This window comes from Clinocottus analis, unplaced genomic scaffold, assembly GCF_023055335.1.
Source record: "Clinocottus analis isolate CAN_PGR_092001 unplaced genomic scaffold, fCliAna1.0.p SCAF_13, whole genome shotgun sequence".
NCBI classification, from domain to species: domain Eukaryota; kingdom Metazoa; phylum Chordata; class Actinopteri; order Perciformes; family Cottidae; genus Clinocottus; species Clinocottus analis.
This window is the reverse complement of record NW_027175854.1, coordinates 13744348-13761337: the sequence shown is the minus strand read 5'-3', so window position 1 is coordinate 13761337 and position 16990 is coordinate 13744348. Positions and strand designations below refer to the sequence as shown.

Below are 16990 nucleotides of genomic sequence, written 5' to 3'. Positions count from 1 at the left end.
TTGAGGTTGTCCTTCTTCCACTAGTAACCTATTTCTCCATTATTAAAATAAAATGTATTCTGTGGTTATTTAACAAAACCGTCAAGCAGCTCAAACAATGAAGCTCTCCTTCTCTCGGTGGAAAGTCAATTGTCATGGCGCCCAAAAACTACATCGAGGCAGTTATTAGCAAACAAAACCTTTGACCTCATGCTCCCTCCAATAATGCTCATAAAATAATTATAGAAAGAAAATAATAAATAAATAGTAGATAATATGAGACAGCAGAAACTAAAATGTGCATTTAAAAATCTAAATTTCTGTTGAACTATACATTATCAATAGGCAGATGAACTGAACCATGATGATGATGTAACGGTAAAGAAGGTATATTAGTAGGTAAGGGGAGATTTTAAAGTTGTTTAACGTCTGCCAGACGTCGGCAGGCAGCTTGTTGCTCGGTGCCCCTGATAAGCCCGTTGGCGCGTGTAACTGAATACTGGGGATAGCAGGATGCTCTCAATGGTGAACCTGCAGAAGTAAGCTGTAGTCCATGTTGAACCTGAGCCAGGGCCGGGTGGAGAATGTGCAAGGTGCCTACCACACAGTCTGACCCTCAGGAAGTACGGCCTTTAATCACAGAGGGTGTTGAGCCTTCGGTCTCTGAGCTTAATGAAGAGCTTGGAGGTTAGGAAGCCAAGAAGTTGTCCTCAAGCGTGCATTGAAAGTCCACTTTGTCCCTTGAATGTTCGTCAGCACCGCTGATAGCTCTGGACCTCCTTTACTGATCCAAGTCTCCTGAGCTGTAAGTGCCAGTCCGCGTCAGGCAGAAGCAACTGAGATGTGATCTGATTTGCTGAAAGGTGTGCCAGGGAGGGCCTCGCATCTTTCTCAGGAATAAGTGTAAACATGGCCGAGTACGATCACACGAGCAGGACAGCGGATGTGTGGTGATGTCTCGGCAGAGCATCCTCAGGTTGGTGTCTTTAGGGGTCTCGGTCATGTTGTTCATATAACTGTAGAAAATACCTCTGAGATTATAATTAATAGGTTGTACCGTACAGTAACTCATGCAGTCTCATCATTAAACGTCTTTCCTGTCCACTCTGTTGTTTCCTGCTGGTAAACTCTTTCCTTCTGAACTCTTTTCTGGCCCAACACAACCTGCTAACAACACAACCTGCTAACAACACAACCTGCTAACAACACAACCTCCGCTCGGTAGTGTCTAGCAAAACACATTTTACAAGATAGGTTATGTAGTGGCCAATACATATGTGTTTGTGTTGTTTGTTATTTTATCCTTTTGATATCATGAGTCCCACATTAAATATTTCATCAGCCTTCTGAAGAAGTGAGCTACATTGATGTGTGAAACAAGACTTTGCCTCTGGCCTACAGTCTCCTTGTCCTTTATTTCCATTCTTTCCTGTCCTTCTTTGCCCTTGTCTGTGCAGGTGACCTCTATTCTTTTATGTCCAGGCTGCTAGGCCAGAGCAAGGACGTAGCGCACGCTCATAGGTACAGCCCGAGCAAGATGCAGAGAGCCCAGGCTGAGCTGGTGGCTCAGATTGATAGCTTAATGCAAAAGAAAGACCTGGGCTTTCCCAGTGCCAGGCTAGCCTTCCAAACCAGGGTGGATCATGTTTTGGTGAGGGACAAAGTCCACAAATTCCATCAGCTTGAGGCCACAGCCAAGCCGCCGAGAAGCAAGCTGCTAGCTGAAGGTGGGTCCTGGATGCTAACTTGTTGTGTTATTGACCCCTTGTGTTCTTAAACTGTAACACATTAGATGTGTTGAAGAACATTACAAATATCACCCTTTCTCTTTTTGCAGAGCTTATTGTGCTATATAGGTTATATGCATATAAGTTTACGTCTGCCTCCTCTCCACTTCCCTTTCTTTGTGGTCTCTCTGACGCAGACTTCATGTTATGTAACGAAGGGCTCACTTCAGTCTGAGTGTGAGGACTCGTTCACCGCCTCATGACATCTAGCTTGCTCTGGCTTCAGTGCTGAGGGGCTGTGTCGAGTTCTCTTATAAACAAGCAACTTTAGGTTTAGACTCAGTGCTATCCACCAAACACTGTGTGCGTCCCTGAGGTCTATCGGGTTGATTTCCTTCCACATAAGATATTTCTAAAGATTGAAGTGTGACTGTAATCATTTCAGAGGGAACCAACACTCCATCTGCTCTAAAGTGCTTTACGTTGGCAGTGAGGGAGCATGTTGGATATAAAATGACCAGGGAGCATGTGAAGCACACATTAATACACAGTTTAACGTCAGTGGGAAACAGCTGATGTCATAATTTGAGAGCAGAGACATAGGTCCAATTTAGTTGGGGTGCGTTCAAGCTCCGGTCAGTAAACATGTTTATTGACGAAACAATTATTCCCTCTTTCCGTCTCTCACTCACACCTTCACCCATTTTCTCACACCTTCACCCACCTTCACACACCTTCACCCATCTTTACACACCTTCACCCATGTTCACACAGCCACTCCCACATCCCAGGCTTTAAAATTGTAGTTTTACCTTATTTTTTTAAATTCTTTTTACGAAATTGAGACATTTTCCCCACCAGGGAAAACACGTTCTGTTTTCCTGGTTTCCAGTCGGGCATTGGTGCTGCATCATGGAGCGCTGCAGGCCTTTGTAGCACATTATGCAGCTTCATCTATGTGTGTTGATATGGGTGTCATAGACGATGTGTGTGTGCATTAAGATATGAGTGTGTGTTTGTAACTGTGCAGCCATAGAGATGGAAATGATATTGTACTGCAGATTGAAACACTCACACACACCATCACACTCACACACACCATCACAGACTCACACACACCATCACACACTCACACACACCATCACACACTCACACACACCATCACAGACTCACACACACCGTCACACACTCACACACACCATCACGTACTATACTTCTTGGGTAGAGTACATGTCTGTACATAAGTTACAGCAAAAGGCTGTAACACTTTGAAGGCGAGTGAGAGCAGATGGTGCAGAAAGAGTGTGATGTTGCTCTGGGGTTTTGCTTGCATTCAATCACTATATGATAACACAAGAGACATCATTTTAGGGTCATAGTAAACACAAATATGATCTTTTCTCAAATATAGAGAGAAATACTTGCTTGCTTGTAAAGGAAAGACAGATAAACTAGCATTAATATCTCCCAAAACCAATGGATGGAGAGAAGGAAATAACATTTAGCCACATTCAGTAACTTCCTGTACTCACATTCCCCCTGTGCATCACGTGTTGCAGTGTGTTGCAATGTTACAGTGTGTTACGGAGTGTTGCGGTGTGTTACAATGTGGAAGTGTGTTACGGAGTGTGTTACAGTGTTGCAGTGTGTTAATGCATGTTCAGGCTGCACACAGGAACAGGTTCCATCAGCTGTGTACATCTGGACACTCCCACATTGCTCCTGTGCCTGGTGTATGAATGTATATTAGTGTATGTATGTGTATTAGTGTATGAATGTGTATCAGTGTATGAATGTGTATTAGTGTATGAATGTATATCAGTGTATGAATGTGTATCAGTGTATGAATGTGTATTTAGTGTATGAATGTGTATCAGCGTATGAATGTGTATTAGCGTATGAATGTGTATTTAGTGTATGAATGTGTATCAGCGTATGAATGTGTAATAGCGTATGAATGTGTATCAGTGTATGGATGTGTATTAGCGTATGAATGTGTAATAGTGTCTGAATGTGTATTAGTGTATGAATGTGTATTTAGTGTATGAATGTGTATTAGTGTATGAATGTGTATCAGTGTATGAATGCGTATCAGTGTATGGATGTGTAATAGCGTATGAATGTGTATCAGCGTATGGATGTGTATTAGCGTATGAATGTGTAATAGCGTATGAATGTGTAATAGTGTATGGATGTGTATCAGTGTATGAATGTGTAATAGCGTATGAATGTGTATCAGTGTATGAATGTGTAATAGCGTATGAATGTGTATCAGTGTATGGATGTGTATTAGCGTATGAATGTGTAATAGCGTATGAATGTGTATCAGTGTATGAATGTGTAATAGCGTATGAATGTGTATCAGTGTATGGATGTGTATTGGCGTATGAATGGTTCGATGGTCCATTCACATCCACCTGGCGTTGAATGTGTGAAAGCGCTTTGAGTGGGCGGAAGACTAGAAAGACTAGAAAGGTGCTATACAAGTTTAAGTTCAGTCCCCATTCTCTAAGCTCTGTCAAAATGCTCACTGATGTGTGTGTAAAAAATAAAATCATAGCAAAATAAGCCCATTTTAAATGATCTTTTCTCCTGGTACAGTGTAATCTAACCTGCCAGGGGGCCTTGCAGCTAAATGGATGAAGTGCATTCTATATGCAGGTTCAATTCCTGTCTCTCTTACCACTTTTATTGTTAACGTCCCTGGGGATACGCCTGCACCTTCACATTTTAAATGTGGCTAACACAAATACGTTAAGTAAGAAAACACTTTGGGTATCACACGTGGCAGACTTGTTACGGGGAGCGTGATCCATCTCGCTGCACTGTGCTCAGCAGTGTAGAGCCCTTACGGAGTGGCAGTTTTATGAAATGATAGAAATGGCTCTGATTGATCATGGAGGCACAAAGGAAAGGGAGCTGACGGGGACAGCTGTCTTAGGACACGTCAAAGTTAGAGGAAGGACACCTATGACTACATAAAGACATTATTGATAATGACTGATGCTGGCGAGCTGAAAACCAAGAAGTTTTCCGGTATCAACTCAAAGAAAACGTCTCTAGAAGTGTTTCCCATTGTCTAGTTTTATAAAGTAAATATAAATTGTAAAAAAAACATTGAGGCGCAATAATTGTACAATTGCAATACCCAAATGTTTGAGTACACCCAAGTATTGTGATCGAGAGATACGCATAGAACGTGGTTTATTAGATGTTTCACAACTATTTCTGACACTTTGAAAATGTATGTGGAAAACTATGTAATGTTTACAAATGTGTGCAAATAGAATTCATCTATTTTGTGTGTGTGTGTGTGTGTGTATGTGTGTGTGTGTGTGTGTGTGTGTGCGTGTGTGTGTGTGCGTGTGTGTGTGTGTGCGTGCGTGCGTGCAGACCATCTGGAGCAGGTCTCAGCGTGGCCTCAGAGCTCCCTCCAGCTGGGTCAGGTGTCAGGACTTGCCCTCGACTCGGATGCTAACTTGGTTATTTTCCACAGAGGGGACCACCACTGGGGGGAAAGGTAGTATACTTACCATAAACTCATTCGATTAGTAGTTTTAATGAATGTTCCTAATTGTTTTTACATCAAGTGTCCTTCTGCATTATGTATTGATGCTTTAATGTTTAATGTGACACACTTTGAATCGCCTTGTTGTTGAAATGTGCTACACTAATTACCTCAACTAGCCTTGAAATTAAAAAAAATAGTAATGTATGTTTCAAATGTAGTGGAATTAGTTCATCTGGAGAACACACGACTATCCCTGCATCTTTTGAGCTTCGACTACACTGTTTTCATTTTAAAATGCATAGCTTGCTCACGTCTAGCTCTCACAATACAGCTGCTGTTTCATTCAGGATGATCAGAAACAAAGACTTCTGAAACGAGGACACAGACGTGTCCTTCCCTCATGCTCCTCTCCTCTATATGAGCTCTGATTAATTCTGGATCAATCCAACACGGATACCGAGCGACGTGTTCTGGCCTGGCTCCTAAGCTGCGTGTTATAATGCACATGAGCGGCTTTGAGGAAAGCGATGGACATAAAATGAAGGACATTACCTTTCTTATTCATGCTTATTTTATTCTGCACCAGTATTGTTTAGTTCACAAAAACCTGTAAACGCACAAAGTAAACGCTGCTCTCAGTACGACATGGACTTCCAGCCGAGCGCCGATAGATAATATAAAACCATCATCCAGATAAACTTCAACTATTCCTTCCAAAGTAAATTTAAGTTTAAGTAACGCTGTGTGAGAGATAGAGATAGACCTACACACAGCCTTCCAGTCTGATTGCTTTCGGCAAATATAGATGAACAAGACCTTCTATCAGATGAAGTACAACACTCAACGTTCTTCGTGTATTTTCTGAAGTAGATAAGCGGTTGTCCATCAGATGACATGTAGTCCATCCCTGGCAGACAGCACATACCTGGTTTAGACTACTGCCTTCATACACAGCAGCAAGTCACTATCGATAGATCCACAGCTGGTGGATTTAACAGCAAACCAAAAGCAGTTGAAATATCTGTGAAGAAATCTGTCTCTGTGGACCTATAAAGAACTTTTCTTTCAGCTCTTTTAACAGCCAGGCGAGATACCAGCAGAGGTCCCAAGGGCCCATCCAGCAGTCCACTGTCTTGGTTGTGGACTTGGCCAGAGGAAACATCCTGAAGGCGTCTGGCAGAGATATGTAAGGTGTATTATGCTTCAGTTTGTGCTGAGCATGAACAGAGACAACCCGGCATTTCTAGTATTGTTTGTGTAGTCCTGTTTCACAAACAGAGTGAAAACTGATTCAAATCCCTGATGTTGCAGGTTTTATTTGCCTCATGGAATAACAACAGACCAGGAGAATAACTACTGGGTCACTGATGTGGCTCTTCATCAGGTACGTATGTTCCTTCAGGTCACATGTCTTCTATTGTCCTTCTGGTCACATGACATCTATTGACCTTCTGGTCACATGACATCTATTGTCCTGAAACTGAATTGAATGAACACGTAAAAAAGAGTGCTGCTGCTGTCCCTCATCAGGTGTTAAAGGTGAGCAGTGATGGCAGAGACAGAGTGCTGCTGGCCCTCGGAGAGGCTTTCACACCAGGAAGTGACAACAAGCACTTTTGCCAGCCCACTGACGTGGCTGTCGACCCTGAGACCGGGAACATCTTTGTGTCTGATGGCTACTGCAACTCCAGGATCCTCAAGTTCTCAGCCGAGGGAAAGTACCTGTCTCACTGGGGTGCAGGTAAGAAGCTGACTGCACACACACAAACACACATGGAAGGAATGTTTTAACGCAAAAGGGCGCTCTTCAGTCTTGTGTTAACTGCATGTATTTGTTTTTTTTCTAATATACTCAGTGTTACTGCCAGTAAAGTCAACAGATATTTCTGCATGTGGAGAGCATTTATATTACAAGTGTTATTACAGTGTCTTACACTGCCACGCACAAGTATTCACTGCCCTTCCTGTATTCCTATGCTTGTCCCTGAATAAGATCTGGTGCTATCAATTAGGTGATCGTTGTTAGGCCACAATTCACAAGACTTCAGCAACAAGCAGATCAATGTTACTGCTTTTCATGTCAACAATCAGTTGACATCGCCAAGAGGACAGCTGGCATGAAGCATAGCGATATCTCTAACACACAACTTCATCAGGCATCTCGGCCTTTTTTAAGTAATTTCCTTCATGCTGCTCAGAGTAATGCATGTTGTGTCTTTGCGTTAACTTTTTATGTCACCCTGTTGTGTGAAGTTGTGTTAGCAAGTGTAGACTTGAGGTTGTGTTAGGAGAACGATCTCCCCTCAGTGACAAAGTACATCGTATGTACGCTGTCCTGCATGCTCCAAAGCCTTCGGTGGCTTATAGAATACTAAACCAGGCCAATACTCTTTTCCTCCATACATTGTGATTGTCTTGTTTTTCTGTCTCCAGGCTCGTCAGACAGGAAGAGGCGCATACCGTTCCAAATCCCCCACAGCCTGGTGTTCCTTCCTGACAGGCAGGAAGTGTGTGTGGCTGACCGGGAGAACGGGCGTATCCAGTGCTTCCTCGCCCAAACTGGAGAGTTTGTCAAGGAAATAAAGAAAGAGGAGTTTGGAGGGCAGGTGTTTGCCATCTCCTACAGCCCTGCTGGAGGTGAGCTGATGGATTAAGGAACATTGATCACATATTACTATATTAATACTATATTGTGTTTTATCCCACCAAGAGGGAGATCTTGCATGGTTTTCCACTTCAATTCCCTTCAATCATGATAGAAAATGAAAGAGCACTTTATTTGAATTCATGCTTAGGACCTCCTGATAACCCTAGAAAATAACCATGAAGAAGTCACAATGACATCATCATGGGACGAAAACACAAAGCCTGTGTATTGTGTAACATGTATTATGAATTGTATAATGGAAAATGTAGGATCCAATGTTTTGGGAGCCAATACTTAAGGGTAGAAGTTGGAATATCTTTACTAGAAATACGAATTTGAGTGAACTGGTTTTAAAAAGTTTAATAATGGTGAACTGGTTTTAAATGGTTGAATAATGGTGAACTGGTTTTAAACAGTTTGATAATGGTGAACTGGTTTTAAACGGTTGAATAATGGTGAACTGGTTTTAAACAGTTTGATAATGGTGAACTGGTTTTAAACAGTTTGATAATGGTGAACTGGTTTCAAACAGTTGAATAATGGTGAGCTGGTCGGCCTGGTCGGTTCTGTTGTAAGTTGACGTGCTGGCGAGTCTGTTTCCACTGTAAAGGTTTGTGATTCAAGAAAGAGATCAACGCAGGACCAACTCACGGGCTGAATACTGACTCACATTGTTGAGGTCAGATGGACAACACAGTCACATGTTGAGCTTTCTCGCGACAGCTCACACTGGCTGTAATCTAGCTAAACTCTAAATTTGAATTTTTCGTCAGTAGGTGAAGTGTGGTCTACATTTGTAAAATGCTTTGTAACAAGGAAAAATCCAGGGAGCAATGATTCAAATGCTTTTTGATTTGTAAGAATGGAAGCAGTGTGTTGCAGGATCCCCGTCACTCACACAGCTACAAATATGTTTTACTGGCAGTGATGGCTTCATCAGCACCGTGTTGACTGTGTGTGTGTGTGTGTATGTGTGTGTGTGTGTGTGTGTGTGCGTGTGTGTGTGTGAGAAGATGGTGTAATTTTTGCAGTAAATGGGGAATCTCCATATCGCTCAACTCCACTCAGAGGTTTTGTAATCGATTATTCAACCATAGATATTTTGGATACCTTCAACCCAGAGAAAAAGGTAAACACACACACACACACACACACACACACACACACACACACACAAACACATTACATAGAAACTTTAGTTTGTAAATTATCTGTTTTCTACAAAAGAAAAAAACAAGCTGAATATAAGTATCAGTGTCCTTATAACGGATTCCCATGTGGTATGTGTTCCTCAAATGTGTGTGCGTCTTTATTCCTTCATCCATTCACACCTGACTATGAATAGACTGACATTTGACCCAGCTGTACGGTCCACTGAGCTAGGGGTCTGCAGTGTTCCTCCACATGTGCTGCACCCAGACCATCGGGATTTGGAATGGTGATCATATTTGTGCCCAAACTTTGACATTACGCTGTATTTTCCTTCATTTGCAGGAGTTTAAAATGCCTCACGACATAGTTGTAAGCAGTGATGGCAGCGTCTTTGTCGGGGATGCGGGCAGTAAATCAGTCTTCAAGTTCACCACAGAGAGTAAGCTGAGCTTCATTAAGCCTGTGATGAATATAAACTACATATTGTTTCATGTGCACACTCCATCTGAACTTGTGTGTTTTGTTAAGTGGGATTCACTGCAGTAGATATTGGTGAGAATACAGAAATCAACAAGTCCTTTTTGTCCTTCTACCTGTAACTTAACTTAGTAGTTTTATTAACCTGGAACCTCTACTGGATTTAAAATAATAATAATGTCATTTTCGTTTTCCAGAGTTACACCGCTCTGTCAAGAAAGCTGGAATCGAAGTGCAAGAACTTGATGGTAAGTATTGTTGAGTTTAACTGTTTTTATATTCTTCATGATGCTAAAGTCCATGTGGCCGATAGAGGATGAGAGGTAGAGCAGGGTCGTCCTTTAATCAGAGGATCAAAGGTTCTGTCCCTCTCTGCTAGTCCATGTGTCCTCGGGGCAAGACACTCCAAATGTCTCCTCCCATAGCCGTGTCCACATGGTGTGAATGTGAGTTAGTCCTGATGGACAGGTGGTACCTTCATGTAGCTCCTCCACCAGTGTGTGAATGTGTGTGTAACATAGATGTAGAGTTATGGTTTTTTCGTAAAAAATAAATAGGATTTGCTTTTTATCCGCATGAACTGAACTTTAAAGAAGAAACCCTGTTAATCACAACATGTCTGTGTACAGAAATAGAGACATTTGTCAGGACTCAGGTGAGGCCGGAGCTCAACAAGTCAAAGACAGCAGCCGTCCACAAGCAGCAGACTGCGTCTCTGCAGCCTCAGCCACAGAAGGAGGAAAAGGAGGAGGATGAGGAGGAGAAGAAGAAGAAGAATGCAGCCAGGCCCGGCACGGGGCAGAGCGCCCTCCCCGCTGTCATCAGCACGCTGCTGCTCGTCCCGCTGGTGCTGCTCATGTCCATCGGAGGCTTCATCTGCTGGAGGAAGAACAGTACGTATGACCCAAAGGCCTTCACGTTGAAGAACCACAAAATATCATTTCAATCATGGATGAGGCCACACCAGAGTCTCTGGTTCAGCACAGTTGGGGATACGATGTGACGCAGCCTCCACCTGTAGTGTGTCAACGTCCTGCTATTTATTTTGTGTATTGCTTCTATAAAAAGCCTCTTGTTTTGAATGGCGTCTTACATTTCAATATTGTGCGTTAAGGGTTCGTTGTCGTTAGCAGGGATGCAGCATCCCAAACATTCAGTCTCTGTTTACACGTGAAAACGGCTAATTGAGAGTTTAACAACTGAGTCATGAGATAACAGGACTGTAAGTGTGTGTGGAGCTGGTCGGGTTAAAATAGTGACTGAAGACTGTAACAGATGAGAGTTCATGTGGCCCCGAATGAACAGTGGTTCATTCAGACCTGATGGTGCCAGTGTTCAAGAGTCAGACCGGTACACGCTGCCCTGAATCACTCATGTCTTTGGTCTCAGTATTTGGTCAGCGTTCAGCTTATTGTTGAATATTGTTTGTTTGCAGACGCTTGTGAAGTGAAACCTGAACCCAGCTCTGTGGGAGGGATCCTGGGGAGAATAAGAGGTACGCCGTTTAACTTTACACATATAATGACTCTTTAACAAAGAATAATAATAATAATTTTATTTATAGAGCACATTTCACAGACAAAGGTCACAAAGTGCTGTACTGTCAAAAAAAAAAAAAAAAGACACTGTAAAAACACATGAATTAATGGAGCAGCCCAAACACATTAAAAACAAATAAAAACACATTTAAAAAAAACACATAAAAACAACTAAAAACAGGTAAAAGTAGATTAAAAACAGGTCGTAGGTACTTAAACAAACGCCAGCTTGAACAGAAACGTTTTTAGTTGTTTTTTAAAAGACATCACCGAGTCAACAAACCGAATTTGTAAAGGTAACGCGTTCCACAGCTTAGGAGCTACTGCTTCAAAAGCTCTCGTCACCACGGGTCTGGAAGCGAGTGTGTGGGACGGACAAAAGATTCAGCTGGTTGGACCTGAGGTTGCGGGCTGTTGTGTATGGGAGGAGTAGTTCAGCCACATATGATGGAGTCTGACCATTGAGTGCTCTGTATGTGAGGGTGAGGATTTTAAAGTGGATCCTGTGCTTTACAGGGAGCCAGTGACGAGAAAGGAAACCGTCTATTTGTCGTTGTTAGTATTCTGGCAGCAGCATTCTGGATTATCTGCGACCGGTTTATTGCAGATTTGCAGAGTGCGGGGAAAAGTGCGTTGCAGTAGTCAACACGTGAAGAGATAAAAGCGTGTATGACCATCTCTAATTCAGCCGCAGATAAAATAGATCTCAATTTGGAAATGTTTCGAAGGTGGAAGAAACAAGATTGAGACAGCTTCTTCACATGGGGGTCAAGTGACAGGGATTTATCAAAAATTACCCCTAGATTACGCAGGTTAAGGCGAACAGCAGAGGAGAGAGGACCAATGCTCTGCTTAATCATAGGGACAGCATCATCAGGAGCAATAACTAGAACCTCCGTTTTAGTTGAAGGCCATTTCCTGCTGTCCAGTCCTTGATGGCATTTACACAATCTAGCATTTTGGTTAGACTGAAAGCCTCACTCAGTTTAAAGTAGACATAGAGTTAGATATCATCTGCATAAAGATGGTAAGCGACATTATACGTTTAAATGATCTGTCCCAGAGGCAATAAATATAAAGAAAATAACAGGGGCCCCAGGACCGAGCCCTGCGGTACCCCACAAGACAGTGGAGCGATGTCTGACGCAAATTTGATCGGCTCTCATGACGGATCAGTGTGATTAAAAACACTCGAGCTGTCCTCTGAGGGAGAGGAAGATGTCCTCTGAGGTAGAGGAAGATGCCCGCTGAGGAAGAGGAAGATGTCCACTGAGGAAGATGTATGCTGGGGGAGAGGAAGATGTCATATGGTTTCAGATGTAAAGCCCTTAGAGGCTAATCTGTGATTTTGGGCTCTACAAATACATTGAATGTAATATGAAGGAGAGAAGCACAAGTATGATGAGGTAAGGAATGGAGTGAAGTGAGTTAGGAATGAAGCAGGGATGACGAGTGGAGGAAATACTGAGGCAAGGAGGCTTTTTAAACTCTAACTGCAGTGCCGCACTACAGATGATGATGATGATGATGATGATGATGCAACGCGCTACCTGATAAGGAATCAAGGACGTTCAACGCAGCTGTAGTCCATTTGCTGAACAGAAGTAGAACAGTGCTGCATTCCTGCTGTACATGTTTTAAAGTCAGGAGGAACGTAAACGATTACCTAGGTAAACAAGATGGCCGACACATAAAAACCCCGTTGTCCGTCAGCTGGGATGCGTTTGCAGCACGGTGATGCAGACAGGACAAAGTGTCCTCCTGATTCATTCAGATATCATTTCATGTACCTTATGATGTCTGTATCGTTATGGCAGGTCATATTTGAGTCCTCATAAAGTAGTTAAAAGCAGACGGAGACTCACTCTCACACACACGGAGAGGAAGAACCGTCAGTGTGTGATGGAGGAAGGTCATATCTTGCACATGTAACATGGGGTTTGGATCAGACCTCCATCACTTCTAACACAGATGCAATGAGAGCATCCATCCTGTGTTCAGTCCCTTTGCAGGATCACAGCAGCCAACACGCAGAGGAAACACCAAACACTAGTGAACTAACCTTGTGTCCATGTTTAGTCAGTCGGTCTCTCAATAATACATAAATGCATCAAAATAAACAAATAAATGTAAACTAATAACTGAAATGAATGATAATAGACATTACTGGTGCCTGTGTCCAGACTGAGGACCGGCTCCACGTCCCATTAGTTAGGATTATTATTACTTTATATTATTACTTCACTCAAAGGATCTGAAGAGTTCTTTCATCCTGTCGGTGAACCATGAAGATCTTTGATGTTTCAACATGTCTCCGCCCTCTAAGGTCTCAGCACGTTGCTCATAACACAGAACACATTGTTTCCATGTCGGCTCTCTGTAGTCTGTGCTCTTCAGGAGGAGGTCACGTTGTCCCCGTGCTTCCCTCCCTGCAGGCAAAGCCGTGGGCAGCCTGAACCTGGGGAACTTCTTTGCGTCCCATAAGGGGTACAGCCGGCAGGGCTTCGACCAGCTGAGCACGGAGGGCAGCGACCAGGAGCGGACGGGCGGCGACAGCAGCGACTCTGAGAACGAGGAGTACTCCGCTCTGCCGGCGGCGCCGGGCTCCTCTTAGGCCTTCTGCTCGCATCCACCTTCTTCATCGTCTGTATCGCTGTTGTGTTAGCTGCCAACCGTATTGTTTATATATTTAAATATATTGTACATACAAATAATTTAGCATCATTTGAACAATTTATTGAATCTTTATTTAATGAACCCGCGATCTTGATGCAGCCGTGTTTAGCCGACCCCCACAGATCGTTTCCCCACATCAAACTGGCCTTAACACCACAGAAAACATTCATGGAATTCTTGAAATACGTTTTGTACTGTAAACAGATCTGAGCCTATTGCCGGATTTTAATGTTAATTTATACCAAACTTCACAAAATGACTTTCTATGACTGAAAGTGTTTCACAGTCAGAAGAAGACGAGTGACACAGCTGCTGCTCTGTGGTTTAGTCCCATCTGGACATGAACACAGTTTCTCATGACCCAACATCTGAATGAGAATTAAATGAAGCAGGATTAATTCTGGATTATTCATTGTGATTTTAAAAATCTATAGTTTAACAACTTTGCTATAGCATCCAGTAGAGTACTGGACGTCCTCACTGACACATGGTTCATGTAGTGAAGCCACACAGCTTCAGCTCAACAGGGTGTGTGCGTAACATTTCACTTGTCATGTTGTGCCTTGTCACGTCTGTGTTTTGCCTTTTTTCAGCTCGTGCGTTACAAAATGTTCCATGAGACGAGACAGCTGCTTGTAGAGCATATACTGATTTCTATTCGAGTGAACAGACCATGGATGTTATATGTACATTTTTGAGCGTGTGTGTGTGTGTGTGCACAATGCCAATCAAACAGCCAAGTGTCAAGCACTGTAACTATTATATCAAACTCAAACTTCCATCACTATGAAGAAACATGAAGTGAGAAACGTTCCAGTTCATGTTGCAGCTTCATGAGGTTTTTAGCTCTTTTGCAACACTTCCTTTACATATTTGTGTTCTCTCTTTTAAAGCAAGCTGCTCTCTAAAGTCCCGCGTGTTAGTGATCCACAGGGACAGCATTGTTGCGTTTAGTAACGCACTAAAGAGCTCTGACACTGTCGGGCTGAAACACAAGGAACACGTTGCTCATTCATTCGTCTGGACGTTCAACGATAAGAAGCCAGAAACTATTTAGAGTATTCATGGTCATTCCCCTGAGCTCAAAGTGAAACATTAAATCCTGTTTTGTTGGACTATCTGTCCAAAACATACGTCTGATATAGATGAAAAGTATCAAATATTCAGGTTTGATACCAGTGAAACCAGTGAATGGTTATTACAATGTTCAAATGATTCATCAATATCAGAAATAGTTGCAGAGGAATTTTCTTTCAGTTAAAAATAATTTGGTGTTCACTATGATGAAGAACTACTTTCAAATGAAGCGTCGTTAGCTGAATGTTAGCTTCTCTGTGAAGCATCGTAAAGATGGATATTGATGAAGATAAGAAGATAATGAAGAATATCATTATCAAACCGACTGAACCCACTCTGTGGTTCTGTCCATTAATAAAGATCATCCACTACACACAGCTCTTAAACACACACAGACAACACACACCTCTTAAACACACACACACACACACACACACACACACACACAGACAACACACACGTGGGCCAGACCATAATATTCAGTGTGATTCTGTCTCAGGTTTCATTTCCTCTGACATGACCTACTCTTAAATTGCTTCATGTATTCTCAGATCACATATTTCACTTTCTATCAACATATATTATAGCTACCATACCTGTATTTGTCATAAACTTTGTATGAATCATTTCCTAAATGGCATGCCATAGAAATTACATTTCCAATGTTTACGCGTGAGCTATCTGATATTTATTTTGACACACTGGTTTTGCTGCAAGAGTACTATTTTCAGTAACTATGTTATTTGTGTAATAAAGTATCTGCAAAGCATCACAGTGTTGCATGTTGGTTGTGTTTATTACTCGCCGACATGTGTTAACATGAACTGCATTACCCAGAGGGCCTTTCTGTGAGGAGGGAGCCAGGGTTTAGACCTCTCTAGCGCACTTTTTTTCATTCTTCCCACCAATATTTGTCGTACTCATCACGTCTTTAGGAGAGAGGATGTCCCGCCCCTCTCTCTGACGGACAGCTTTCCCTCTGCACTGACTGATCAGGCGACTGTAGACACATTTCATTCCCCTTTTCACCACAACCTGTCAGGTCCATGTCCTTTACAAGCAAGTTCATCTGCAATCATTCTCTGCCTTTGAGAGTGGAGCAGGCAGCTTTTTCATTAAACTATAACTTGCTGTTCTTATCATAATCATGAAGCTGAGCAATCTTTTGACGAGGTAGCGAGTCTGGAGGAGCCGGTCGTGGGAGCAGCATATCTTCTAGGGAACTCTGGAGGTTACAAACCTAAAGGTTGGATTACGTCCAAAGAGTGACGCTCTCAGTGCTCATCCTTTACTTCTGCTTTGTTTAAAAGGCGGTGTCGGTTCTGCTTCAGGTCCAGTCTCTGCAGGTTTCCTTCAACATGTTGGTAACAAGCTGGGCTTCGATGTGAGGGGATGTGAGGGACCCCACAACGGGTGAGAATGTCTTGTATCTACAACACCAGCTTTCCTCAGAGGACAAAGTTCACCCAACGAGAGTAATACTGGACAAAACCCTGTAGAAGTACAGGTTCCTCTATGAACTTGTTGAAAAGGACCCATCAGATCGACGCCATCTCCCAACATGTTGAAGCTTTCCTGCCCTTTTCCTCCTTTTGGTTTGTAGATTTGGACTCGAGTCTTTTCCAAAGACGTAGCAGTGAGGAGCAGCTAGTAAAGACCAGGCGGTGCAAACGCTTTCAGAAGCTTCTCGTGTTGGTCAAGCTCCAACGCCACTGCTTCCTCTCTACCCATAATGCCCCTCAATGGCTTCTGTCATGAGATCATTGCTGCCTTTTAAATGCCCGTCAAACCCAAGGAGAGAGAACGTAACCATCACTATGACATCATCAGTGTTTCCTTGAAGCTCCCTGCAGAGCCGCTGAAGACTCGCTGCCGTCTCCTCACGCTCATGAGTTGCTTCCTGAGAGCACAGACACACTGCGTTCACCTGGACGCTGCATGGAGCCGCACATCCAGCTCACAACGATCCTGAACTCTATGAAACGTGTTTTCTTCATGAGGTTTGTGTTGTGTGTTATATTTACTATAAGGGAACGATCAATACCTCACATGAGTAAAGGAGAGTTATTTTGAGGTACATACAGTACATAGTTCCCAAGTTAAATGTATTCCTGTAGTTTGTTTGTGTAAACCAACTGCATTGTCAAAAGCATTACAGTCTAGATTATTTTATTATGCAATTGCCACAATCTCATAATGCAGGTTT

At 42.7% G+C, this 16990-nt stretch overlaps 1 protein-coding gene across 2 annotated transcripts in view; it reads left to right on the top strand.

Moving 5' to 3' along the window:
- pam (peptidylglycine alpha-amidating monooxygenase) overlaps positions 1–15556 on the top strand; it is a 30122-nt gene extending 14566 nt beyond the window's left edge. Inside the window, exons 15-26 of one of the 2 annotated variants that reach the window (XM_068573368.1) lie at positions 1437–1706; positions 5100–5226; positions 6287–6403; positions 6529–6601; positions 6748–6958; positions 7651–7854; positions 8878–8993; positions 9359–9455; positions 9691–9741; positions 10123–10386; positions 10929–10988; positions 13467–15556. In XM_068573368.1, coding sequence (XP_068429469.1) covers positions 1437–1706; positions 5100–5226; positions 6287–6403; positions 6529–6601; positions 6748–6958; positions 7651–7854; positions 8878–8993; positions 9359–9455; positions 9691–9741; positions 10123–10386; positions 10929–10988; positions 13467–13645 — 1769 coding nt within the window. In that variant the 3' untranslated portion in view covers positions 13646–15556. The remainder of the gene's footprint in view (positions 1–1436; positions 1707–5099; positions 5227–6286; positions 6404–6528; positions 6602–6747; positions 6959–7650; positions 7855–8877; positions 8994–9358; positions 9456–9690; positions 9742–10122; positions 10387–10928; positions 10989–13466) is intronic. The other variant, XM_068573369.1, reaches the window with a different exon arrangement.
- Positions 15557–16990: the final 1434 nt, after the last annotated feature.